The sequence below is a fragment of the Plodia interpunctella genome, chromosome 7 (genome assembly GCF_027563975.2).
Source record: "Plodia interpunctella isolate USDA-ARS_2022_Savannah chromosome 7, ilPloInte3.2, whole genome shotgun sequence".
In the NCBI taxonomy this organism is placed as follows: domain Eukaryota; kingdom Metazoa; phylum Arthropoda; class Insecta; order Lepidoptera; family Pyralidae; genus Plodia; species Plodia interpunctella.
Genome location: NC_071300.1, coordinates 4,980,906 through 5,008,246, shown reverse-complemented (window position 1 = coordinate 5,008,246; position 27,341 = coordinate 4,980,906). Strand labels below are relative to the sequence as shown.

The 27,341-nt window shown below is 33.8% G+C and overlaps 4 protein-coding genes, 2 long non-coding RNA genes and 1 pseudogene across 8 annotated transcripts in view; 3 read left to right on the top strand and 4 right to left on the bottom strand.

The window, feature by feature from the left end:
* Positions 1-6,341: 6,341 nt before the first annotated feature.
* Positions 6,342-9,311, top strand: LOC128671288 (uncharacterized). Its single transcript, XR_008404827.1, has 2 exons — positions 6,342-6,544; positions 6,845-9,311. It is a non-coding gene; the product is annotated as an uncharacterized LOC128671288 (long non-coding RNA).
* A 3,487-nt stretch (positions 9,312-12,798) lies between these two features.
* Positions 12,799-27,341, top strand: part of LOC135309750 (uncharacterized) — a 70,917-nt gene continuing 56,374 nt past the window's right edge. For all 3 annotated transcript variants that reach the window (XR_010369942.1, XR_010369941.1, XR_010369940.1), the window contains exons 1-2: positions 12,799-12,922; positions 13,511-13,639. This is a non-coding gene — a long non-coding RNA (uncharacterized LOC135309750). The remainder of the gene's footprint in view (positions 12,923-13,510; positions 13,640-27,341) is intronic.
* On the bottom strand, positions 14,623-15,889 carry LOC128671413 (retinol dehydrogenase 11-like; annotated as a pseudogene).
* LOC128671286 (retinol dehydrogenase 12-like) lies at positions 15,922-17,062 on the bottom strand. Its single transcript, XM_053747635.2, has one exon. The coding sequence runs from the start codon at positions 16,877-16,879 to the stop codon at positions 15,926-15,928; it is 954 nt and encodes a 317-aa protein (XP_053603610.1). The 5' UTR covers positions 16,880-17,062; the 3' UTR covers positions 15,922-15,925.
* LOC128671287 (retinol dehydrogenase 11-like) lies at positions 17,322-19,028 on the bottom strand. The gene is given in 2 exon segments (XM_053747636.2): positions 17,322-17,863; positions 17,865-19,028. Coding segments are annotated over 2 exon segments (567 nt in total). The 5' UTR covers positions 18,296-19,028; the 3' UTR covers positions 17,322-17,727.
* On the bottom strand, positions 19,193-20,213 carry LOC128671285 (retinol dehydrogenase 11-like). The gene has a single exon (XM_053747634.2). The coding sequence runs from the start codon at positions 20,169-20,171 to the stop codon at positions 19,212-19,214; it is 960 nt and encodes a 319-aa protein (XP_053603609.1). The 5' UTR covers positions 20,172-20,213; the 3' UTR covers positions 19,193-19,211.
* On the top strand, positions 24,167-25,590 carry LOC128671284 (retinol dehydrogenase 13-like). The gene has a single exon (XM_053747632.2). The coding sequence runs from the start codon at positions 24,310-24,312 to the stop codon at positions 25,267-25,269; it is 960 nt and encodes a 319-aa protein (XP_053603607.1). The 5' UTR covers positions 24,167-24,309; the 3' UTR covers positions 25,270-25,590.

Here is a 27,341-nt window from a genome sequence, read left to right as displayed (position 1 = left end):
TAAACAGTTTCTCACAGTACCCTCGAGAGGTGGAATACGCCCTGATAACGTTTTGCCGTAAGTTCTACATATGTCGTGTACAAGGATGTATGTTATTACGCCAGTATTTGTCAAATACTGAGATAGGAGCCGAGCCCTTTTAGAATTCTTCTTATGTACTTAGTTGACTTATTACTTACTTATTTGAACGTTTAGGTACTTAGACGTTATAACCTTATTTTTGAGTAAGTGTGATAGTTATGAATTAGATTACCCTTACTACATTTACCATGCTGTTTGCCGTAATATTTCTAAAATATTTATATATTTTATTATACGAGTCAGTAAAGTGATATTTAGAACTTATTCATAATTATTCGCCAAAAATGTTTCATATATTATTTCATTGACTCTAATTAGTTCAATTTATAGCCACCTCTTGATTATATATACTAGGTACTTATTTTTTACTATTTTATTAGGAGCATCTTCTGAGAAATATATAAAAAATATTGTTGCACGAAATCACTTAAACCAAATCAGTAAAATCCTATTAACAAAATATTTTAGGTCGATTACACATGTTATTTAAATACAGATTCGAATTAATTTTCTAAATGGAGATTTCTTTTTTACCAAATATTCAGTCGTAAACATTTACGATGAAAATCAAACACCAAGTCAGTGATGAAATAAAAGAACCGTAGTCCTATCATTCATTTCCATTTTATTTCTTGAACACTCGTAAGATCATAAAACAAAGATTTGGTAAATTGGAGGGGAATGTGAGTATTTGATAGCTATACATACTTCTTAGCGTGTCTACTCTGGCGTTCAAATTTGTGAGACCAGTGTTATAAGACTTGGTTCCTACATAGAAAAATCCAAAACAAAGAGCCATACATTTGGCGCTCGTAATAAAGTTGCCCGGAGCTCGGCGCTTAATATTAAAAGCTTAAAACTCACCTATACGGAGGTCGTTTGCAATCTTTCCGTTGTTGTTGGCTCGACCTGAATCCGCTTTTGTCCCATATGAAAAGAAATGGGGCTAGAAAGGGAGTGTGTGCGTGAATAATTGAGGAACACTCCGAGTTCGCGTTGTTTGAGAAATCTTAACAAAACTCATAGGAAAGCGTCACCGACAAGCGGCTCCCAAACTTTAACATCTCGTCCAACCCTCTTTCCATATAACCGTTGCAATAATAGCTATTATATAATAGCTGTAATAATAATAGCTATTAAACGCATGGAAGATTTAAATAGATTTAAAATAATATTAGACAGTTAAATATTATGTAATAAAAATAAGCCCTAGGTATTTTGGAATTAACTGGATTTAATATTTTAAACATATTACAAAAATTACAGTATTTTCGATATTTATACAAAAATGCACACTCTTACCATGCTCATTTGAATTCCGAGAAGTAACTTATAATTTCTGGAAACATTGGGAATCATTGGTACAATGCACGTGTGATTTCCCCCAGCAAAATTCTGTTAAATGGTGGGCACTATATTATATTTTTAAATACATATGTGCAAATATATACAATGTTCTGTTGACTGGGTCCCTCTGAATGCATTTGAGAAATGCGTTTACATTGATTTCAATTCCAAATCGGAGACTATTTTCAATACTTCCCTCATTATCTACGCCAGTTTCGATGATTCTCTTATTCTTTGTAAGGATACTTGGGGACACAATACATATAACTAGTTATACCCGTGGCAACTCTCCTGTAGGTAGAATCATGGGCAACCTTAGTATATCTCATAAAACGTGGCTATGATAGATTCATGCAAAGCTCCAAACGTACTTTTTAGCTATAGGCGACTTCCTTAATTGGACTGTTGAGAAACTATAACTTTAATGACTATATCCTTATTCTTAGTGTCGACTAATAAAGTCGATTGGACTGTTGAGAAATTGTAATTACTATGACCAGTAGCTGAATTATCATCGTCATTGAATTATGCTGTATGGAAATTGAGAATTTTCAGGCCGAATAAGCTGGTACATAATTGTGAATTTTGCATATCATATATCGAGCGTATTTCCCGAAATATTAAACTCTCCTGTCTATTATTCTATCATTGGGATCTTCGTTAATATTTGCTGGGTTATTGCCGACTATTAATAAATGATTGGTTAAGCAGCTTGTCCATCAAGTTCCCGCCTAAGTAAGTGCCTTGTAAAATTAATGTGTCTATGAAGATGTACAAATCTGGGCTAGGTAACAATATAATTTGCTGCAGTTACTTTCGTTTGAGCTTTAAATTTTAGTAGTAAAAAGTCAATGCACGTGTAAAAATGAAGCGTTTAAAAAATAAAAACAGCGCATTTTTCGAATTAAAAATATCTTTCAATCGTGGCAAACACTCCCTTTTCATTTCGAATTTAAGGAAAGTAAAAAATTGTAGATTTTTATAAAATATCTATCGAGAAATGAAACCCAGGTTTTTTTAATTGCGATGCAACTTATCCAACAAATTACGTCTCCGATTTGAACGTAGTTACGCGTGTCATCAGGCTCGTCGTCAGGACGTCTTTCAAAGATATTTTGTTAGAAAACGACGACCAAACCAATTAATTCTATTTTTAAAATTTAGGAATTAGGTACTATAAGTTTTTCTCACCTGCAAGTGGGATCTTCCACCAATCGTGCTTTCTTTAGTTTTGTCTAACTACCTGCTGCTGAAGTTATGTAGATCATGTTAAATGACGTAACCAACGCCATGCCGATAAATAAACCAATTAGTTCTAATTTCAATATGATTCACTGAGAAATTAACTAAATACATATAATCAGTTAGGTAAAATGTTTGACAAATGAACAAATGTAAAGCGTAACGATGCTTATACAGAAGATGCTCATCAGACTGAAAAACGATTTATTTGCTTGGTAAATGTTATACTTTTTTTTACCACGGTCACAATAATTTGATTACTAACAACGTATAGAAATCACAATAAAGGAAACATGGTCGACACCGGTACAATAGCAGTGTATCCCGTAGGATAATCTTGTAACTGACTCTGCTTTGTGTGCACTGCATAGTTGCATTATAATCTTATTTCCAACGCAGCAAGGTTCAAAATTGTACGCCAAAATTGCAGATTTATAAAGGAATATTAAACCATAGTTCCATGACTCTTCGGGTATACCGAACCCAATCTTAGAACAGTGGTTCTAAGATTGGGTTCTGGTAGTGTTATTTTGTATCATAATATAACTGCTGTTTAACTTAATAAGTAATTACTATTTATTTGATTATCTGTATTTACTTGTTTTCACTAAATTGCAACAACACGAATTTGTAAGAAATTAACTATTTTATTTAGGTATAGTGTAATATATGTCAAAGTCTGCATTTATTCAGAGTACCTTTCCAAGCACTTCGAATAAATATTTCTGAACCGTCGACAATGCGTTCTTGTGTTTACTTTGACTTACAATCCGCAATTTTTCCTGGCAACTTTTATAGAAAATAGTTTGTTTAAAGTGACATCGGCTATCTAGCAATCACGCGATCGGCTGAAATATCGATTGGAGGAATTGCGACGTGCTTGCATTGCGATTGTGCCTGGAAAACTGCACATCTGTGCACTGCCGACCGACTTATTTATTTGATTGTATTTCTTTCTAACTTACAAACTTGGCAATGCATTTGTGGGATTGAGTGAAGTGACAGATTTCACAGATACAGTATGACATCTTATTTCTTACGGGATAGAAAGAGCCAAGAGTTTTTAAAATCTAAACCACTTTTACCAGTATTATTGGTGGCCAGTATTATTGGTGGTAAGAGCTCATTGCCTACGAGAAGTATCTTTAGGTTATAGCTTAGGATTTAGCTTCTTCTTATTAAAGAGTTATGATCGTTGTTGCCATTATATTGTGTGTAATAAAACATACATAATGTCTTTCACAGACAGAATGACAAAATGTGTTCACATCATATCATATGTTCTTGTGGCATTGGGTAATTTTAATTAATTTAATACTTTGTAATGAAAAATTACATAGAGGACGTTGAAAAAACTAATAAACATATTTTGGTGTCTAAATATACGTTACCCGCCTTATACGACTATCATTAAAAGATATGGGAATACAAAGATTACATTTGACTGGAAAGTACATTTGTTCTGGAAGTAACCAATGTAGAAGCTGGTCATCATCTATCATAGTAAAATGTATGTAAATCGAAGTCTGGAATAACATGCAAACTTTAAAATAAGTTACATAAAAGTAGAGAATGGTTTAAGGTAATGCTATTCATAGGTTATACGTTCAAACGATTTGAATCGCGTTTTAGTCTTCTGGATATTTGTTGGTGAGCGTGAGAAAGCGACCGCCACATAGCGAGCACCTGGCTCGCCCCAACCTAGCGACGCTTACTTGCTTAATGAATAACAAGTAACTTCAATTTTGCCGAAATATGAAACCGTTATTTTGTAATACCTAACTTATTTGACCAAAAATAACTTCTCAAAATCAAGACATTTTAACTTTCTACAATTCTAATCTGCGATAATCTGTGTTTAATGTTGATTTGAAATTTTTCGATTCTTTTAGCCCAGTTTGTATACTTATTTCTTTATTTTTACATGAATATCATACTCTAGAATAGAGCAATAGATTTATACTATACAAATGGCTAAATCATTATATGTTACCTCCAAGTAAATTATAAAGTTCTTATAAGATAAGATAAGATCCTTCGTGTGTCTGTCTGTCATTGCCAGGTTTCTTTGAACTTAATCTACCTACATATTTGGTCGAAAAGCTACATGTGAAAGCTCTTACTATCTAGTAGCAGCTTGAAGCTCGAGGTGGAAAATTACCTACATCGACCTAAAAGTTTTCGTTTGTATACAGAAATGGATATTAAATATTCTTACAGGACTTAACATTGTATATACACGAGACTTTCAAACTTGAGTTTTAACTTATAAGGGCACTTTACTCGTGTAACATTGACTCAAACTCATCGCCATGTTTACGGAAAAGTTATAGAAGTTTACCTGACATTTGATGGTTAATATAACTCATGATAAATATATGAATAAAACAGATATTAGTTATTTTCTTCTAAATCACTAAACGAGATGACATAAAAATATTTAGAAAATACTTTTTTTTCCAAGATACATAATTACGAGTAAAATACTACTTGTAGTATGTTTTTCATCATGTTCTAGGACCAGTCCTAGCTACATTTAAGACAAACATGATTTACAACATTAACTCTCGTCGAAACCAACTGCAATCATCACTGTCGAGTCCTTTAGCTAAGTAAAATAATTTTATTTACCTTTAAATTATTGGAATCAATGTTCTGAACATTGCATGTTCTCAGGTTTTGCTGAATAGGTCTTTTGTTCGGACTCCCGGCAAGTCAATCGACATTGCTTTGTGAGCTCGAAAATTAATGACTCCAATACTATAAAAGCCAGCTCACTCTTGCACACTTGATTTTTGCCAAGGGCATGACTATAATATCGCAATTTTTGCTTTTGGTTCGGTATATATTTTTTTCAAAACCTTTAATAAAATACATGTTGTGAAACTACATTGAGAAAACTTGTATCTATTTAGAATATTTTTTTTAAACTTTATCTTCCGCACAATAAATTTTTGTATATACTTATATTTTAAATACGAACATGTAGGGAAGTAAATATATACAACAACAAGAGACACATCATCCTGAAATTGTCACAACTTCGCTACCTTAATAATAGTTGGGCAATTATTTTAGTATTCTCCAACAAAACAAACTTTACGATTATACCTACCAAAATATATCGATTCCTGTAAATATAATATGGATAACTTTTCAAGAATATGACCCAAAAAAGAAGCATGTATTTCGGCAGTTGTGTACCATTTATAATTAGTAAACGTTATTACTGTAATGAGTCCTATAAAACGATACTCGTGTGCTCAATTTCAGAAGTTCAAGAATAAATTATTTGACGACTTTCTTCAAAAATATTGCGCAATAACGGTAACACAATCGAAAATAACGTTGCGATGATGATTTCAATTACAAAAGCCCTTACCGTGAGAAAGTTACTTACCCTCTTCTAAATCGTACATCGTGCGAGTACAATCATTCAATTTTGGTTGTGATTATTACGCAGTTCCCACCGGGTGAGATTTTCCCCCTAAATAAGTACAGGTAAGCATAGATAGAAGGCAAGACGTCCGAGGGGTGAAATCAGAAGAAAGAAAGGGAACTGTTGTGTGCGCTTACGCAAGGAGTCCACGTGCGCCAGCGCTCCCACGGTCCCAGGGAAGGGATTTCGGGAATCATATATAAGGGTACTTTGGGAGTGTCGCATCACTTCCGAATTTGAGGACATACAGTGAAGACCCCGGGGGACCGGCCCGCTGTCGGGCCCCCGGGTCATTTTATTAGTAATCGATAAATTTAAAAATTGATAAAATCGTAGTGATCGTGATTCGTTCTGAAACTAATAAATGAAGCAAGAGCTATCTGCTGTAGAGGAAATGGTGTGCTTTCACCTACGCGGTGTCTTTTTCTCTCTACGGTATGTATTTTATTTATATTTTTTATTAATGTATTGTTCTAACGCAATGTCTTTTTTATCTGCAATTTTTTTGTTTATCTTGTACATGTGATATAGAGGCAGATTTATGTATTGTATCAAATGAAATATCTATTTGATTATTATATTACAAGTATCATGTTATTCCTCACGAATATTTAAAGTTTATAAATATAAATAATTCCCTTCTTAAATAAATAGTTTTTTTACTTTACTTTTTACTTTTACTTCTTGTTTTTCACGCTTCTCATTTTTTAAATTAAAGTGTTTATTTTGTTACAGCTGTAAAATTTAACTTAAGAATAAAGAACAATATTTTGGAATACAGCTATCGTCCAAAAATTTCCGACATTGTAGCAGCCCAGGGCAAAATTCAACTGATGGAGACATCAATAAAATTTGACCCAATTTCATCAACATTAATCTCGCAGAATGGCAACTCAGGTGACCAACAGAAGTTACTTTCTAAACTCCCAAAGATAGGATTAAACTTAGGTCGTACGTAAAAGTAGTTTAGGAATTTAGCACTTAGTTTCGTATTTACTGTATATTTAATAGGTATTTTTTTCTTTGAATAGGACTTATAATAGTTTTTATAAGGTTCATTTCATTCATTTACGCAGGATAAGGACATTTCAATTTAAGAGCGTCTCGGTTCAAAACAATTTAATTTTTGGATCAGGAGTGCCTTAATGATCGGTATTGTTACTTACCGGTCAAGTTACCAAATTAAGTTTGTTTTGCTGTTAAGTTTCTACTACGACATATGGTTATTGTTAATTGTTTTGTTAGAATGGACAGACAGTTTTGTTGATTACTGTTAAAAGACTGAGCAGTAAAATATGTTTCAACTAAGATCAAACTTCAAATTAATTTTAAAAAATATAAAAATAATCATACTTATTGTTGAAAATTTCTTTCTTGTTAGCTTTGCTCTAGTACTGTTAAGTTTTCCTATCTTGTTAAAAAGCTATCGTTACTTCTTTAAAAAATCACCAAAATGTTCAATTAACTTTTTGTTGTTATTGTTTTTAACTTCACCAGCTGGCCTGGTATTATTTTAAGTTTTTGTTTAATAACCACCAAAGCAGTTGATTTTTCGTTTAATTAGTTTTTGTTCATGGATGCGATTAATCAAAAATCATTTCGAGTTTATGTTTTCTTGTTTGAGGAAGACGAGATTAATGTACTCTCTCCGAAATTGTTTCAATGTTTAAGTGTTGATTTTTAGTTTTGTTACTTAACCAGTTATGTTTGTTATTTCACGTCTCGTTGATTTGATTGTTATAAATCAGTTGAGTTTTTGTTTTACCTACTTTTGTACGAGACCTACTTTTGATTGTATTGAATACTCATTACAATTAAAAGTAGGTCTCGTACAAAATACTAAACCATTATGTTCATTAACTGTCAACTTGTTTTTGTACTTACAACTGCTTTCGTTAAGTTTTGATGTTACCCGGTTAGTTGAATTAATTGTTAGAAATCAGTTGAGTTTTTGTTTTATTCTTTCAAAAAACAGATCTTAACTTCTAAACTCGGAAATTCCATTTTTGAACACAAAATTGCAACATGTTATTTTACAGTTTAGCACAGAAAAACCTGAACCATACCTGCCCATTGTAGATCAGACTTATTTGCGCTCGACTACAATACAATTACTTTCGTCAAGTTTTACTATTACCTGGTTAGTTGATTTAGTTGTTATTGGTTGAGTTTTTGTTTAATTCAATTAAAATAGGCCTTGTACGCAAAAAATATGTAAAATTTAAAAAAGACCACTAAATTACAAATGCTGCAATATTGTATATAATTATACTCTACAATATTTCTACTTCGAACACATTTCGTAGCACACCATATGAATCCATATTTACTTGAAACAATCACATTGTGCCTTATAAACCTAAAGTGCCTGATTTGGTTTCATTCAATTTCTTACCAGTATCTCTTTGTTTTTATGTTATTTTTGGCCTTCTGATATGGTTTGTGTCTATCATTAACCTTATCAGAACGCCCTTAATTTTTTTATGCATCGTAACTCAACCTTTATCGCTTTTTTGACATTTGTCGAACAAGAAGTGTTCAATTATGTTCAAGCGATAGGTATCTTTTGAGATAAAAAAGAATTGAAATATTTTTATGAGTTATCAATGCGTTAAAAACTTAAAATGTGTGTACAGTCCGATGATTGTTTTCTCCCTATCAACCTTCGTAAAGTATATTTTCACTTTCATTGATGTAATATTGAACTGAAATAAATATATTATCAGTATTTTTTGTAGATTTCCATAATTTGCAGGATAACTATCTAAATCAACATCATCATATTTTGGGGCAAAATAATCGTTGCACTTTGTTAATAATGTTGTGTATTTGTTATATATTGTTATCGTGTTGTTATACATCAAGTTGTTTTTGTTTCTTGTTAATTCGTTTTAAGCGTTGATTTGTTGTTAAGTTTTGTGATATGTTCGTTAATTATTCAAATGGCTGTGTTTGTTAATTTTATGTTAAGTTTTCATTTTGACCATCGTTCATTGTTTTCCGACATTAAGGCCATTCTTTCATTGTAATTTAATTGTAATGTATACATATTTAGATTTAGGTTCGTTTACTTCTATAGATAAGTTGAAACTGAAGCTTTGTGTAAAATTAACAAATAAGGTAAGGATTATTTATTAGGGACGTCTGTCAGTTGTGTATAGGTATGTGTATGTGTGAAGAGTGAATAAAGAAAACAAGAACATTTGTTTGTTTTATTCCATCCATATCCATTGTATATATCATCCATGTAGAAGTAGCTTCATTGGAGTTTGCTGTAGAGAGCTGCCGTTTCTTTTCTGGAACAATATGAATGGTAATAAAATTTGAACTTTAATTTTGAGAGACTACAAATTATTTGTGGTTATTTTTCACAGACATTTTTCTGAGACTGGGTTTTAATTTCTATATGTATTAGTATCCGTAGACAGGAATTGACTACTGTTTAGCTTCGTAGTTCAAAAATATAATCGTAATGTTCGTGGGTATTGATTTTATCTTCAATATCCACTACATATATTGTTTGACCTTATTTCATAGACACAATTTAAATTACTTTTAGAAACTTTGTAAGCAAATTTTTATTTCCACTATGCGTAAACTTAAACGAACCCAGAGCGGGCAGGAAAGTCTTAGTTAAAGTTAAGCAATTAAGATGCGACTAAGCGGTGGATTGCATGTGGCGAACTCTGTTTTCACCGAAAACTATCTTCATTACTATCTATACGGCTACAATGTTTTGCTTTAGATATATGTAGTATTATGTAACCTGAAAGTCTACAGTTGGACACAGGCCAGCAATTCAAGAAAATATTTGGTTGATAAATAAATAAAACTAAAATATTCTTCCTGAAGATTCTCTTGAGACCTTTCTAAACTTACTAGCGGTTCGTCCCGGCTGCGATCGGGTGAAAACATTATAAATCATACACCTTAATCTTCCCCAGGAATCAGCTATCTACTGGTGAAAACCGCATGAAAATCCGTGCAGTAGTTTTTGTGTTCATCGCGAACAGACAGTCAGACGCGGCAGAGGGTTTGGTCTTATAATATGTTAGATCGTAAGGATTTAGAAGAGCTTTTGCCCACAGTATGAAGTCTATTATTTTTTTCTACAACCATAGTTTACCCCCTGCTGAGCATAGGTAGTAAATGTGGTAAGCGAGTGAGGTAGTAGTGGGCTCATTCTCATTCCATTCTTTTTGTTCTGTCATTGCCATTTTTATACTCTTTACCCAGGTCTTTCCCATTATAAAATTACGATTAGCCATCATCTTGTCAGTTTGGTTTTTCTACGCTTCTACGGTTTCATTCTCCATTTTACGGGTTCATCCTATATGGAAATTGAAAGATAAAAGATGTCCCATCCCCTCTTCTGCTAATATTGTCCACCTACTACCATGGTGATGACAAACTATGGTGATAGGTAGGATATCAAAGATCCTAAACGAATCATATCGATTAAATATAGTTGCTTAGGAAAATAGCTAATCACAGTGACGAGGCATATGTAATTGTCATTGATGTAGGTGAGATATATAAACTAGTTAGGTATTTAAAATTCAATATTAGTTAAATGCTGCCAATGTTGTGTAAAAACTATAGGTATTTTGTTCTATTTTATTTTTATGTTATCTGTGTTAAAGATATATATATATATATATATATATATATATATATATATACGGTAAATACTTTTACGTAAAATTTCGTACTTGATGAAGCACTGTGGCTATGCATGCAGCAATAAGTACATTGTTAATCCATTATACAATATAACACTTCTGATAGCTTAAAAAGCTTTATTATTTAAGTAGCTCCAATTGTAATATCCAACGGATTCAATATTTCTTACCTTAAAGCTATGTATTAACTTCAGAGTACTTGTCGCATAATATTGCACTGCAAATACCTGTCTCTAAATTTAGAGGAAGATGTTGTGAGTTAGGAACTAGGGTCATCACTTTTTAGTAATGTTTATTTTAAGACGAAATCTACAACTGAGTACAAAAATCAAAGTGTGCCAATACTTCTGCCAAATTTCATATACCTATATTTTTTAAATAATATCTGTGATCCATTTATATATCGATTGATATTGTTTATCCTTTTCAATTTATTTATTAGACTTTAACCAAAATGAAGTTATAAATCAGTCCGCTGTTGGCTTAGAATCTCGTCACTGCATTTTAAACTTTTGCTATAAAATATAAGCAGAAGTTATAAGAAGAGTACTCAAAGAGAGCTATATCGAAAATATGGAACATTGGCGAGTAGCGAATGCCGAACTTTGTCAAACTTGTTCCTCCGAGCACATCCAGGAAAAACATTTTAAAATTCAGTCAAGAGTTGCATTTTGTTGTGGACGAGATGGACACAGGCGATGTGTTAAAAATTATAATAAGTGAAAGAGAAGTATGAAAACAAATTAATCTACATGGATACCATGTTTTATTGTAGGCATAATGTTTGTAAAATATATGTAAGGAATTGTTGGTATTTCAAACTGGATATATAGATATATACACAATTTCCATGTACATCCCAAGTCCCAGGTAAAATCATACCGTGTTAATGTTAATGCCGCTAGGCATTGCAAGGAAGGATTATCATTCGCCTTTCATCAGTTGCCTTTTGAGAAAATTAAAGGTAAATTTACACTACACACAATACATTATAATCTAAGAACAACGAATATACCTACTGAAACAATACCTAATGAAACAATGACTTTAGAATTAGCGCGAGAGGAGAAGCAGTGTTTCCCAAAGAAGCATGGCAGAATATTCCATAATAAATAAATAGTATATATCAACTGTGCACAATGAGTCTCGGACCTGACCGCTGTATTTCTTCGTCGCTGTCCGGCGAGAGGAGGGAATTCGATATTGCCTCAAGTGGAGCGATGTGGCCGTATTGTGCACTTTTATTTCCTATTGTCAGTCTACGAGATGCCACTACGTCTAGTCTAGCAATGATTGCGGTATCATATTCTTACATGTGTCTGCGGTTGGAAAAAGATATATTTTTTAATTATCTTTTATTTCTTCACTTCGCGAAGGTAGCTGTAAATCATCTCGTTTTTTTATGAATACGAATCTTTTTAGTCAATATGTGACAGCATTGACAAAAACATATCAACTCTTTCCAATCAAAATTATGTAAATAGGTATATTATAATTAGACAAAACCAGATAAAATTCGCTGTAATATTTGTTGTCACCATGAATAATTATTGTGAGGAAGAATCATATTTTACGCAGTCTCCGTCTTATTTTTGGAGTTGTCTGACTCTTGGTGAAGAATGTCCTTTTTTTTCCGTTACTGATACGAAACTTTACTACTTCGGCCTTGGACTTTTGGCTCTTTATACTGGATTTCTGATTATCATGGCAGTGGACTTGAAATTTTTTTGGTCTGTAGACGGTTTTCAACGACACATAGATAACTACGTAAACATAGTCAAGAAGAAAGTACGGAAGGTTCAGTTGGACCAGCGTAGACTGATGTCGACCAGAGAGAGAACAGAAAAACAGCTAAAGAAGAGTCAAGATGGCATGCGGCTGGTGACCACGCTCCGCTCTGGGCTGGCCGCAGATGACCCTCGTTACATTTCCTTGCTCGTAAATAATCCAACATTAAGAGATAAAAACTATCATGGCATGTGGAACGATGACAGTGCATATCCATTTTAAACTTTGGTCAGTGCACGTGAAGAAATAGTCTCAGAAAATACTATCAATATTTGCGTCTTTGTTTTATGTGTTTCGTCAAGAACAATAAAAGTACAACAAATGTGACAACGAATATTTATCGGTAAATATAATAACATTTTGGATGGTAGATATAGGGTTTTTCTTTTTCGTCGATTCCCGCTATTTTCTCAAGTTCGAGATATTGGGAGCGAGGCGGGCCACTATTTGCAAAAGCCCAGAGCAAACATGATACTTTTTGTATGGAGAATTATGAATTTATTATTGTGGATGCAAAACAGAATTATAGAAGAATTATATTTAAATAAAGTGGTCAAGGGCGAGTTGGACTTGCCCACCGAGATTCCGTAACCATCTTTTTGTATACAAACTTGTAGGTCTACGCGTAGCACACGATGGGAAGCCATTTGCAAACTCGTATTCCTTATAAACAATGTCTTTGTGGAACTTGCACTGGTCAGCCGCATTTCGACTACGTTCATCTTCCAGTGACAATGCATTATTATGAAATAAGCATGACCAGATGGTGAACCCAGGGGAGCTTCCGACGAAGGAAGTCCTCAACGGTTTAAATCTCGAGCATGACTTCTCTTATTCTTATCTGTATTGTTAATTCTTGCCAAATTTTTTGATTCTATATCAACGGGAAGTACACTATAGAGTTTGAGATTTCAAGTTTGTTTTTTCACAGTTTCAAGGGAGCAACGATTTAGAAATTTGTCATGAATGCATACAGGATATTGAAGAGTAAAATAACATCGACAGACGTACAGACGGACAATGGAGTGATCGTATAAGGGTTCCGTTTTTTCCTTTTGAGGTACGTAACTTTAAAAACTTTGACCTATATAAGACTAACTTGATAATGTATTTTGTCGTGATTTTTTATATCCTATTATTATGTCACTAAGGTTTCTAACATCAGATTTTCGGTGTAATGACCCCGCGCGTTCGCTGCAGCCTCTATGTTTGTGACATAGCAGCGAAATAACAAGATATACTGTCAGGTAAACCGGCAAATTACGTGGCGAACAAATGTCTAGTTTATATTATAATAATAGTTTCTAACGACGCCGACAATCCCGCGATGATACGACTGAATAAAAAAAATAATGATAGTATCGCGTATGCTGTAGCCCAAAGCAGCGAGAATACCTTACCTACCTTACCTTTATATTTCATTCTTTTACACTTCGCTGGCCATAACATACAGTTCAAGAAACAATTACTAGTAGATATCTTCGTGAATACTTTTCACGGCGAATCAAATTTATTAGTGGTACTAGCTTTAACCCGCGGCTTCGCCCGCGTGAATTTCATAGCAAAATCTCAGTAATTTTATCTCGTACTCTGTAATACTGGTAAACATATATGATGCAAATTCGCATTTTTTAACATTAACTTCAATTTTCTGTTTCCCGCTGCGTGACTCCCGTAAACTTGTCCAATACTGCTTCCTGCTATGTAATGTAAAGTAGATATCCCGTACCGTTTCCTACATATTGTGCCATCATGTTTTTTGCAAGTGAGTTTACTAGAAATTTTACTATGAAATAAACGCGGGCGAAGCCGCGGGCAAAAGCTAGTGTTAAATATTTCTTAAACATCCATCATTTCATTAAGATTTATCTATTTATCCGTTTTTGTTACATATATTCATAGGATTATATTTAAAAAGAACAATTCGTGATTCTTTAAGAACGTCTACTTTCATTTTAATTCTGTAACCAATACAAATAAATAAATATCGATAATTTCATTAAAATCATTTATATTATATCAATCTATGGGAGTAGAAAAAGATACATATTTCGTTACAATACAATTAATTCTATCCTACCAATGGGAAAGGTATGACATTAATTAATAACTAAATGAGTAGATGTTTTACAAAAAACTGGACTGTAATACGTAAATTGAATAATTGTTAAAAGGTTATAATACCTTCAATACATTATAGATTTGGACAACGACCCTATAGAAATACTAGCTTTTCAAGATAAGTTATTTGACTCACACTTGATTCGAGTGGATTCGAGTGGGACGAAACTCGTAGTCGTTTGCTTTTCAGCTTTACGAGATTTCCCGATACTGTCCAAAGTTTTCGACACAAGTCAGTGTCCTGGCCTGTCTTGATGGAGATGTTTGATGGCAATCAGTAAAGTAGCAGCCGCTGATATTTTCCACTTCAGGAGATACAGCCAAATAGAATATGGTTTGCGCTCAATCCAAACAAGTTTTAATGAATGGTTTTATAAATGATGTGAAATACTTGACAATGAGTATGGTTTTCCAGATGTTCGTGTAAATTGTGCCCGGGTGTAAATTATGAATAACTGAATTAGCCGTAACTTCTGAACCTTTCAATTGACGAGCTAGTTCCGCTGTCATCAATACATTGCACAATTTCGAAAAACGATACACTTGATGAATACTGAAAGACTTTTCTGTTTCTTTTTCCATGTTCAAATTATCTATGTCCAAATTTCCATAGAATTCATACGCTAATGACGATACGCTTATAATACGGTTGGGAACTGATGATTTTAACAATGGAAATGATTAACTTGAATTCCTAACTCCATCCTCAGTCTTTAAATTTTTTGAAACGTAAATGCCAGCATTATTGATAAGAAGATATCAAGACGTTTTTCTGTTTCAAGTCCTCTCAGTCACCTCAGTCAGCGAGGGACCACCGCTAGGGACAAAATAACTTTCAGAAGTTTTTTTGTCCCTAGCGGTGGTCCCTCGCTGCTCACTCCCACATCCCAGGATCACTCGGGCCCCACGTTCGGTTAAATCCTTCGCAGTTTCATACCCTATACCAGTTATACCAGTTAATGCTCCTGTCACTATTACCACTTTTCCAACTAAGTGTATACTAGACTTACATATTGCACAAATTAATTTATTGTAGAGGGAAATAAGTAAGGCCACCGAAATACTAAAAAAATATTGAAAACAGAACCATTGTTAAGTAATGTTTGGAATTTTGCTTCTGGGTTTGCCTGTTCAATAATTTCGTATTTTTTATACTTGTTTTATATAATAGTTACAATTCCAACTCCATTGGTCAATTCCACAAAATCAAACAACGACCTCTACTTTAAATATGCTTTATTTTGACCATTTTTTCCGTTGTTGACCATAGATTTTGACACAGATTAGAATCATCAGCTAATTCCGATGCAGGCCTTTGACGACAGTCAGCAAAATATTTGCCACTAACATTTTCGACGTCAGGAGAAACTGCTAAATAGATTGTCGTTTGCGCGCCTTCCCAAGACGTTTTAAGGAAAGGTTTTATTAGAAACGTAAAATACTTGACAATGGGAATGTTTTTCCAAATATCTGTATCCACTGCTCCTGGGTGTAGACTGTTAGCTGTGACTTCAGTTCCTTTAAGCTGGCGAGCTAGTTCTACTGTCATGAGCACATTACATAATTTTGATACAGCATAAACCTGAAAATCACTAAAGGTTTTTTCTGTTTCTTTTTCCATATTTAAATTATCTAAATCAATTTTCGCCTTAAAGTGTGCAATAGATGTTACATTTATAATTCGACTGGGGGCTGATGATTTCAACAATGGCCTTAATAAGTATGTTAACAGAAACGGTCCAAAATAATTGGCTTGCATTCCTTGCAATAATCCGTCCTCAGTTTTTACGTTTCTCGCACTACCCATGGCAGCATTGTTGATAAGAATGTCAAGACGTTTTTCTGTCCCAAGAATCTCAGCAGCAAATTCTCTCACTGATCTCAATGATGTTAAATCAATTTTCTTGAAGTGTACATCCTTGTTACCTGTGTTAGCAATAATTTTGTCTCTGGCAGCGGTTCCACGTTGCTCACTCCGACACGCCAGAAGCACTCGTGCCCCGCGATCCGCTAAATCCTTCGCAGTTTCATAGCCTATACCGGTGTTAGCCCCAGTCACTATCACCACTTTACCTACTAAATGTTTACTACACTTGCAAAAACCACTCGTCAATTTATTGTAAAGCAAAATAACTAAAGCTAATGCAACATTAAGAACAATTATTGAAAACAGAACCATTTCTTCAGAATCATTTGGTGGACTGATTGTATTGTAGAGTCGTTTTATAGAGTATGTAAACGTGCGTTGTGATTACAGTCGTGATATCGCCGCTGTAGAAGATATAATATCAGATAGACGCGGTAAATTGTAAAAAAACTTAGTATGTTTTAAACAATTTCCCATGAATTCTGTTTGAGTACTTTTACTCATGCTTTGATGATTTTGATTTTTAAACCAGTTGTTTTTAAACCAGTTATTGTGATAATCATATTCAATACTATGAATTTATAATCTAATCATACCATGTCATGGTATGATTAGATTAGTCCAGTCATGATCAATATTAATAACAGTCTGCGGCAGTAGTCCAATTTAATAAAAATATCAATATTTGTAAAATAAAGTTATTACAATTATGTGACTTTTGTACAAATTATAGGCAGGACAAAAATAAGTAAGGTATGAAAAAGAGAAAGTTTTTAATTTGATTTTATTTTCACCAATCTTTCTGATGCCGACCATAGTTTTCGACACAGATCGGCATCATTAGCTAATTTAATAGCCGGTTTCTGCCGGCAGTCAACAAAATACTTTCCGCTGATATCTTCAACTTCAGGACAAACTGCCAAATAAATTGTAGTTTGCGCGCCTTCCCAAGGAGTCTTAAAAAATGGCACGAAAATAAAAGATATATATTTAATAAATGGTATGTTTTTCCAAATATTAGTATCTATTGCTCCCGGGTGCAGAGTATTAGTCGTGACTCCAGTTCCTTTTAGTAGGCGAGCTAGTTCTACCGTCATTAACACATTACACAATTTTGTATCAGAATAAACTTGAAAATCATTAATGATTTTTCCTCTTTTTTATTCCATATTCAAATTATCTACGTCTATTTCACCCAAGAAGTGTGCTACTGATGATACGTTTATGATTCGGCTTGGAGCTGAAGATTTTAACAATGGTAGTAATAAGCATGTGAGAAGAAAAGGTCCGAAATGCTTGCATTACTTCCATTAATCCATCCTCAGTTTTTCCATTTTTCGCACTGCTCGTCAGCAGAGCAGCGTTGTTGATAAGAATGTCGAGACGTTTTTCTGTTTTCAGGACATCAGTGGTGAATTCTCTTATTGACTTTAATGATGTAAGATCAAGTTTCTTGAAATGCACATCTTTATTTCCAGTATTAGCGATTATCTTGTCCCTAGCGGTGGTCCCGCGCTGGTCATTCCGACATCCGAGGATCACCCTGGCCCCGCGCTCAGCCAAATCCTTTGCCGTTTCATATCCTATACCAGTGTTTGCTCCTGTCACAATCACAACCTTTCCTACTAAATGTCTACTGGACCTGCATATACCAGAAGTTAATTTAGCGTAGATCAGAACTATTAAATAAACTAAAATAATTAGAACAATTACTAAAAACAGAACCATTTTGTAGAAATATTTGTTAATTATGTTGTAACATTTAGGTAGGTGCACTTATATTATGATTACAGTGGTGATATCACTACTATGGAATAGATAAATAATTATAATCAGATACTTACAGTCTTTCAGAATGTTAATTGCTTTTTAAGTACACTGCAAATGGTGAATTGTTTTGGATATTATGTAAGTTACTGATTGGATTATAACACTTAGGTTATTAATGGTTTGGTACCATGTAGGTAGTTTTGAATAACTAAGTATACTGTCCAGCTGTAGATGTGCAAAAGTTACTCATAGTTTCTAATACCTTAATCTACTACGTACATTTTGAAAAATAATAAATGATTTGATAAAATTTGAATAATATATTAAGAGGACAAGTGCGTCAGCAGAACATTTATAAATGGGTGATAATTATGATAAAATACTTTGTTTATTCAAGGTAGCTGATGACCACACACATGGAAACAACAATACAATACGCATACCAAATATTAGGCAAAAAACATAAATGGTGAACACATTAGGACCATCAGCTATATCAAAAAGCAAAAAATTCTACCCATTCTCTGCCAACTGGCAAATTTCAGAAGTGTCATCTTTGCGCTGTTTAGTATAACAGGCGCTGCTGCCATTCGGATGCCGTATTGAGAACTAAATAAAACACTCTTCCCTTTCTACAAAATTTGTCCATGTCCGTAAGGACTCTGCTCTTTTTAAAGATCTGGAATTTTTACAAACTCGTAAAACCTTATTATATTTTATTTATAATAAAACCTTATTATATTTTGTTATATTACCTATTATTATAGGATAAAGAAATAAGAAAGAAAGAAAAATAAAGTTATTACAATTATGTGACTTTTGTACAAATTATAGGCAGGACAAAAATAAGTAAGGTATGAAAAAGAGAAAGTTTTTAATTTGATTTTATTTTCACCAATCTTTCTGATGCCGACCATAGTTTTCGACACAGATCGGCATCATCAGCTAATTTAATAGCCGGTTTCTGCCGGCAGTCAACAAAATACTTTCCGCTGATATCTTCAACTTCAGGAGAAACTGCCAAATAAATTGTAGTTTGCGCGCCTTCCCAAGGAGTCTTAAAAAATGGCACGAAAATAAAAGATATATACTTAATAAATAGTATGTTTTTCCAAATATTAGTATCTATTGCTCCCGGGTGCAGAGTATTAGTCGTGACTCCAGTTCCTTTTAGTAGGCGAGCTAGTTCTACCGTCATTAGCACATTACACAATTTTGTATCAGAATAAACTTGAAGATCAGTAATGATTTTTCCTCTTTTTTGTTCCATATTCAAATTATCTACGTCTATTTCACCCCAGAAGTGTGCTACTGATGATACGTTTATGATTCGGCTTGGAGCTGAAGATTTCAACAATGGTAGTAATAAGCATATGAGAAGAAAAGGTCCGAAATGATTAACTTGCATTACTTCCATTAATCCATCCTCAGTTTTTCCATTTTTCGCACTGCTCGTCAGCAGAGCAGCGTTGTTGATAAGAATGTCGAGACGTTTTTCTGTTTTCAGGACATCAGTGGTGAATTCTCTTACTGACTTTAATGATGTAAGATCAAGTTTCTTGAAATGCACATCTTTATTTCCAGTATTAGCGATTATCTTGTCCCTAGCGATGGTCCCGCGCTGGTCATTCCGACATCCGAGGATCACCCTGGCCCCGCGCTCAGCCAAATCCTTTGCCGTTTCATATCCTATACCCGTGTTTGCTCCTGTCACAATCACAACCTTTCCTACTAAATGTCTACTAGACCTGCATATACCAGAAGTTAATTTAGCGTAGATCAGAACTATTAAATAAACTAAAATAATTAGAACAATTACTAAAAACAGAACCATTTTGTAGAAATATTTGTTAATTATGTTGTAACATTTAGGTAGGTGCACTTATATTATGATTACAGTGGTGATATCACTACTATGGAATAGATAAATAATTATAATCAGATACTTACAATCTTTCAGAATGTTAATTGCTTTTTAAGTACACTGCAAATGGTGAATTGTTTTGGATATTATGTAAGTTACTGATTGGATTATAACACTTAGGTTATTAATGGTTTGGTACCATGTAGGTAGTTTTGAATAACTAAGTATACTGTCCAGCTGTAGATGTGCAAAAGTTACTCATAGTTTCTAATACCTTAATCTACTACGTATAAATATAAATGATTTGATAAAATTTGAATAATATATTAAGAGGACAAGTGCGTCAGCAGAACATTTATAAATGGGTGATAATTATGATAAAATACTTTGTTTATTCAAGGTAGCTGATGACCACACACATGGAAACAATAATACAATACGCATACCAAATATTAGGCAAAAAACATAAATGGTGAACACATTAGGACCATCAGCTATATCAAAAAGCAAAAAACTTTACCAATTCTCTGCCAACTGGCAAATTTCAGAAGTGTCATCTTTGCGCTGTTTAGTATAACAGGCGCTGCTGCCAGTCGGATGCCGTATTGAGAACTAAATAAAACTCTCTTCCCTTTCTACAAAATTTGTCCATGTCCGTAAGGACTCTGCTCTTTTTAAAGATCTGGATTTTTTACAAACTCGTAAAACCTTATTATATTTTATTTATAATAAAACCTTATTATATTTTGTTATATTACCTATTATTATAGGATAAAGAAATAAGAAAGAAAGAAATCATTTATTCGGCAAACACATAAAATCCAAACATACAAAGGAGTAACGAATATAGATCGAATACAATACATACATACATACTTACATACTTACTTACATTGCTCTAATTCAGTACATACCGTGATTGATTTACGCCTGGGTTTGCCCAGGCGCAAATCAATCACAAAATCATCAAAAATATTTACACCCAATTTATGAATTGGGTGTAAATATTTTTGATGATTTTGTTATACATGTCGCACATACTTATTAACTAATTTTGAAAAGTACCTAATTGTCTTTTATCAGCTTCAAGCCGTCTCTGGTCAGGAACCAAAAAAATACTAAGTACCTAAGTGTAATAATATTGTAAGTTTATATATAGGTTTTGTGTATTTTTGTAAAATAAGTATTTTGATAACTAATATAATAAAATAGCTTAATGAAAGTACCTATTACAAGCTTATCGGCTGAGAAGTTTATCAACAGGGGATCTCGATGGAAAGCTTCTGCCATTTGCCGGTCCCTTACGGCTCGATTTTGAGTCTAACCGTTAATTAGAATGGTTTAGCTAAATTAAAATTATAAACTTATTTACACTGGGCAATCCGACGATTTTTAAGGAGCTTTACAGCCTTTTGAACTGAGCATTAATACAGGAAAATTAATTTGCATACTGTAGCATCTTCCGCGAAATTATGTTTCTGTGTCAAAAATTATCGTTTGCCTGTAACAAAAGAATTATACTTAGCTACTTATTTTACCTGTAAAATATGCTACTTTATTTCGATATTAAACATAAATTTTGTAACTGTATTAAAATATGATAAAAAGAGGTTGATATGATACCGTTTCGGTGGTAATGATATCGTTTGATGTCACGTCACGCGGCAAATTAATACTCAGATCTCTCCGATCATGAACAAGAGAAATGGATCTCGGTGTGTCTAACGAGTTAAATTTTAAAACTTTCGAAATAACATTTTTAAATCCTTACAAGGTTTTTCACATCTGTATGTCTGTGTATATAATCATATCTTATTATACCTAACCAAATTTAGAGATGAAATTGTCTAATTCATAGATTTAGAAGGGCCCCGCGATTCGCTTCAGTTTGACAATGCATTATTATGATAAGCATTACCAGATGGTGCACCCAGGATGGACTCGAAAGCAACAAGGTTTCCGTGATGACAATAAAAGCTTTGTCGAAATATTTTTTGTGTAAAATACTCATTTTACAGATTTATGACTATGACACTCATTTTACTCATTTACAGATTTATAGCAGAACATTATACCTATTATACCTATAATTTGTAAATACATAGGTATAATACAGGCGTGTTATTCACAACACGATAAGAACATAAAACCTAGAATGCAACTTTAATTGACATGTCTCCTTAAACTTATTCTACTTTTTCATATCCATATTCTATTTTCTTACCAAAAAGACTGGCGAAGTTTGCTGTTCCAATTCTTCTTAGAAGTCGGCAGTAGTCCAAGTTTAGTTTTAATATTTTGACGTCAAATGAGATATCGATTTGAAAAAATGTATAAACATAGTAACATGAAAAAAAATTGCATTTTGGGTCAACATCATGAAGATTGTATGAGACGAAACATGCCATTAATTTTTAAGCTACCCATTAAGGGTTCAGGATGAAAATTAATAATTCGTACGAAGGTATGATGTATGGGGCAAGCACTGTCTGATCGAGTAATCACACCCGTTACATTTCACTGGATATATCCAATGTCAAATTACCAGTGACAGGCATTCCTCTAATGGAATGGGAAGCCGTTATGTTTAGTGGGCCAAGTTACGAGCCACTAACGTAGTTGGAACAGTAGTAACTTTAGTCTTTTGGCGCCGATTGCTAATAATATAACATATCTATTCTCAGATGATTTTTATTGTTAGATTAGATACTTATTCTATATTAAGTGCAGAAATAAAGTTAATTTACTGAGTTATTTGAACACTACGCTGATTAAATCTTCCCCCAAATCGTTAGCTACATTTCTGCGCACATTATATATAATTATTCGAGATTCGTGACAAAATCTTGTGCACCTTACCATAGATGATGATGAGTATATATACATAATGTACTTGAAGATTCTCCATTACTTTATTAGCCAGGACAAACATTTTTGAGGCAAAACCAACGTTGCAACGGTTAAAGACTTCTCTCAGACTTACTTTTTACTAATATGATAAAGAAAGTGTGGATGTGAGCGAGGACCTGAATATATTTGGTACTCAAACACGCAAAATCTGCTGGACTGATTTTGATAAAATTATATAGGGGTAGAATATCAACTGGTTCGTAGGTACTTGGATACTACTAATACTTAAAATCCCAGAATTCCTATGAAACCGGAGTCACGGAGCGCACCAAAAAATTCATATTAATGAATGCAAGTGATACAGATTACGCAACTTTCGCCTCACGACTACGCCTGAAGGAATAGTGCGCGTTGTTATTTTCCAACGCCATTTTTTCCGAATATTTTGTATGGCAACTGGCACGCATATTAATGTACTTATGTGTAATATTATATTGGATTATAATGAATTTTGACACAGTTTTAGCTATCATTTAGGCAATTCTATCAAATATGTGGCTTATAATAATCATAATCATTTTTATAATCAACTAAAGTAAAGCAAGTTTCTATTTTATAACTTAAAAATAAATATATAAAAGTCTCTTTTAATTCAGTATAATATTAATAGACAAGGTATTAATTAGAATTTTAATAATAAAAACCATTTATTTTTTATGAAAAATCTTTAAAATTTATGAGATAGGTAGCAACAGAAGGTCCGGCAATATGGAAATCTGATAATTATGGTCGAATCTTGTTATGTCTATTCTAGTTTTAGTGTTCGCGGCTCCACCCGCGGTATATATACCTAACCTATGACTCTTCAGCTCTCCACACCTCAATCTGTTGCTCTGTTTTTACATGAACGACGGACAAACAAACATACAAACACACTTACTAATTTATAATATTAGTACCTATGGATAACGAGTAGTTTAAAAGAGGTACTAATTAATTTTAATTATATAACTAAGACGACATAACGTTACTATATTTTTAGAAGAGTTGACCGAGCGTTCTTCAGGGACACGTTCTAAAAGCGTAAACATAATCGCAGCGCGGTTATCTAGTTCCACATGTGTGATTATGTACAGTGACTGCGTGAGACGTTATCTCTCGACCTCTATAGGATATAATATAATATAAAATATTTTAAAAAATAATCACAGGAGGACGGACGTATTTGATAAAGTGATAGAATTCTAGTCCAACAACCATGATTTTATTGACAATAATCTTAATAATATTGTTAATAGTAGTGACAACTAAGATTTATCAAAAACTAACTCACGCAATATGTAAGTCAAGTGCTCATATGGTGGGGAAAGTGGTGATAGTGACGGGAGCCAACAGCGGATTGGGCTTTGAAGTAGCTAAGGATATGGCGTTTAGAGGAGCGAGGGTAATACTAGCCTGCAGGAACATGCCCCTCGCAGCGATGGCCAAGGAGCTCATTGTCAAGGAAACAGGGAACACAGACGTCCACTGCCGACAGCTGGACTTGGGGTCGCTTCGTTCTGTTCGCGAGTTCTGTGAAAATATAAATAAGACAGAGAAACGAATCAACGTTCTGATCAACAATGCGGCGTCCGGAGGTCTCGGGAATTACATCAGCGAAGACGGCCTGCAAATAGGAATGCAAGTGAACTACTACGCCACTTTCCTACTAACTTGTCTTCTAGTACCACTGCTGAAAAAATCTGCTCCTAGCCGAATCATCAATTTGTCATCCCTAATACATCGATACGGTGTTCTTGATTTTGATAACTTAAACATGGAGAAATATTGGAGTGATCACCTCGTGTATGCGAACAGTAAACTGTTTATGAATTTAATGACCTATGAATTGAGTAAGCGGTTGCAAGGTACCGGGGTGACGGTTAATGCGGTGCATCCAGGCGTATCGGCCACAAATATATTCAGACATATTCCTAATTATTACGTTCGAAAGTTAGTTGAAAAGAGTATAAGCTTTATGTTTCAAACTCCTTGGGAGGCATCGCAGACTTGCATATACTTAGCGGTGTCCCCGGAGGTGAGGGAGGTGAGCGGGAAGTATTTCAGTGATTGTCGACAAAAAAAACCGTCTCAAACATCTCAGGATGAAGACGCAGCGAGAAGGCTGTGGAAGGAGTCTGAACGATTAGTAAAATTTACGATGCCTGATAATTTGTAGATCTCTCTGGGTTTATGTCCCAGGAATAGAGTTATTGCTAAAATTTAAATTACATAAGTTGGTGCTAACTGACCTTTGAAATTAGAGCTCAAAAATTATTTATCTATAAGACTGAATCTTTACCTCACATATTTTCCGCTGTGTATGTGTACCTATTTCCGCTGTGTATTCATTTAAAGTAATAAATTAATATGAGTTGTGTGGTATGAGATTCGACGGATTGAGTTGGTTGTGCTTTTCATTAGAAAAAATATTTCATTATAATTAAAAGAATAGTAAGAGTAATAGGAAGAATAAATAAAATTGAAATCTGAAAATAAACATGTTTTTTGAACATTCAATAACCCACAAATACATAAATGTGATGTAATTATGGCGAGTGTACCCCGCGTAGATGTCGTACGAGGCGACTAAGGGAAACAGCATGTGATTTTTTACCGACAGCCTGCCTGACGGCAATAGAAAACCAAATTGCTATTGTTTTCTATCAGCTGTGCCATGGTTACGTCACTTAGTCGACTCTATAACATAGGGTAAGATATGGAATAAAGCTATACTAGAGAGGAATCCCATGTTATTGTCAAGCGTAAACCCATTTCTATTTATGTAACGTAAACTAATTTCTACTGCGGTATCCAAAATTGTTGATATTTTGTATTCGGTCGACACGGCTTTATTTATGTAGGTAATCAGGGCCCACAAAAAGCATTTTGCACACCTAAGTTAGGTATTTTGATGAAATGACCACACAAAATACAATCCTAACAACATAGAATTAAACAAACGCGGGCCATTGATTGGAATAATAATGAGATTTTTGGTCGCTGTTAATTAGCACTAACGAGAAAATCAATCCTGTTTAGTAGTTATCTACAGCACACACGAATTTATCGCGTCGGCGGTGGCGTTAAATTGAAATAATCCCAGGCGACATTGCGGCCGCTTTATTTGCACATAAATCTCTGACAGAACGTCTGATTTACAGAACTGTTCTTTCTGCCTACGAATATGCAAGTGATAGTCAAGAGAAAACCGTCTGTACATTCTGTTGCTCAATTACTTGTAGGAGTAACAAAGTTAATTGTTTTCTTATGTTATACGCGGTGGTTGTCTAATTGTTAAGACCGGATCGAAAGATCCCAGGTTCGTTCTATAATCACGTATCACAAGTAGCTTGTGTAATTAGTGAGATTAGTGGATCTTGGGCTTCGACTCAATGGCTGAGGAAGTAACTGGGAAAACGCTCAGATGAGTGAGAGTGATAAGTTGCTAGCCTATCCTCAATGAAGAGAATCTCCATTTAATAGTCCTTTTCTTCGATAGTCTTTTACAATCTGCGCGGAAAGAGAAGCAGTTGGCACATTCTATGTTTTCCCTTCATTTCCAGACCAGCATGGAAGAGTTCATGATGTTAGTAAATACTATGGGGAATTGCTACATGACAATATGTCATAAGCAAAGTAGATATTTAGTATATTTATTAAGTGACCTCGTCAACTACGTATGTTTTTGAGTGGGCTCTACTCCCTAGCTGAACTATTTCACAAAAACCTATCGATAGTTCAGTTGTATTGTACCTATATTGTTCTAGTTTCTGTATTTGGGACCGTTGAGTTCTGATTAGTAAAATAATACTTACTTATTGCTCTAAAACGTACAAGAAAATGTGGTTTTGTCCATAGGAATCCTAGATATACATTATAAGTTTATATTTATGTGAGAATGTAATCATATTAGAGAAAAAAAAATTTGGTAAAGTGGTAGCATAAAAATTTCACCAAAGTTCAAATGAGAGAAGTCCCGAAGCGTAAAATTAATTTTCTAATCGTAATTTTCTAGGGTTTTCTATTTTTGCCAATAGTTGATAGGTATTCAGTTTATTTCTATCGTGTGTTTCTAGACTTTGTCACACCTACGTGCAGATAAGAATCAGTTTTTATCGTGAATTTCAGAAAGATATCAATACACTTTCAGTAAATAATTTTGTTTTTCAGGATTACATGTTTCGCTTATTTGATTATGTCCTACAACAATCAAAATTGATTTTGATCGCTTAACATCGGATAACCAAC

Bases quoted from the DNA above. Each gene is read 5' to 3' on its own strand.
- LOC128671286 (XM_053747635.2), bottom strand. From the start codon at position 16,879: ATGGTTCTGTTTTCAATAATTGTTCTTAATGTTGCATTAGCTTTAGTT.
- LOC128671285 (XM_053747634.2), bottom strand. From the start codon at position 20,171: ATGGTTCTGTTTTTAGTAATTGTTCTAATTATTTTAGTTTATTTAATA.
- LOC128671284 (XM_053747632.2), top strand. From the start codon at position 24,310: ATGATTTTATTGACAATAATCTTAATAATATTGTTAATAGTAGTGACA.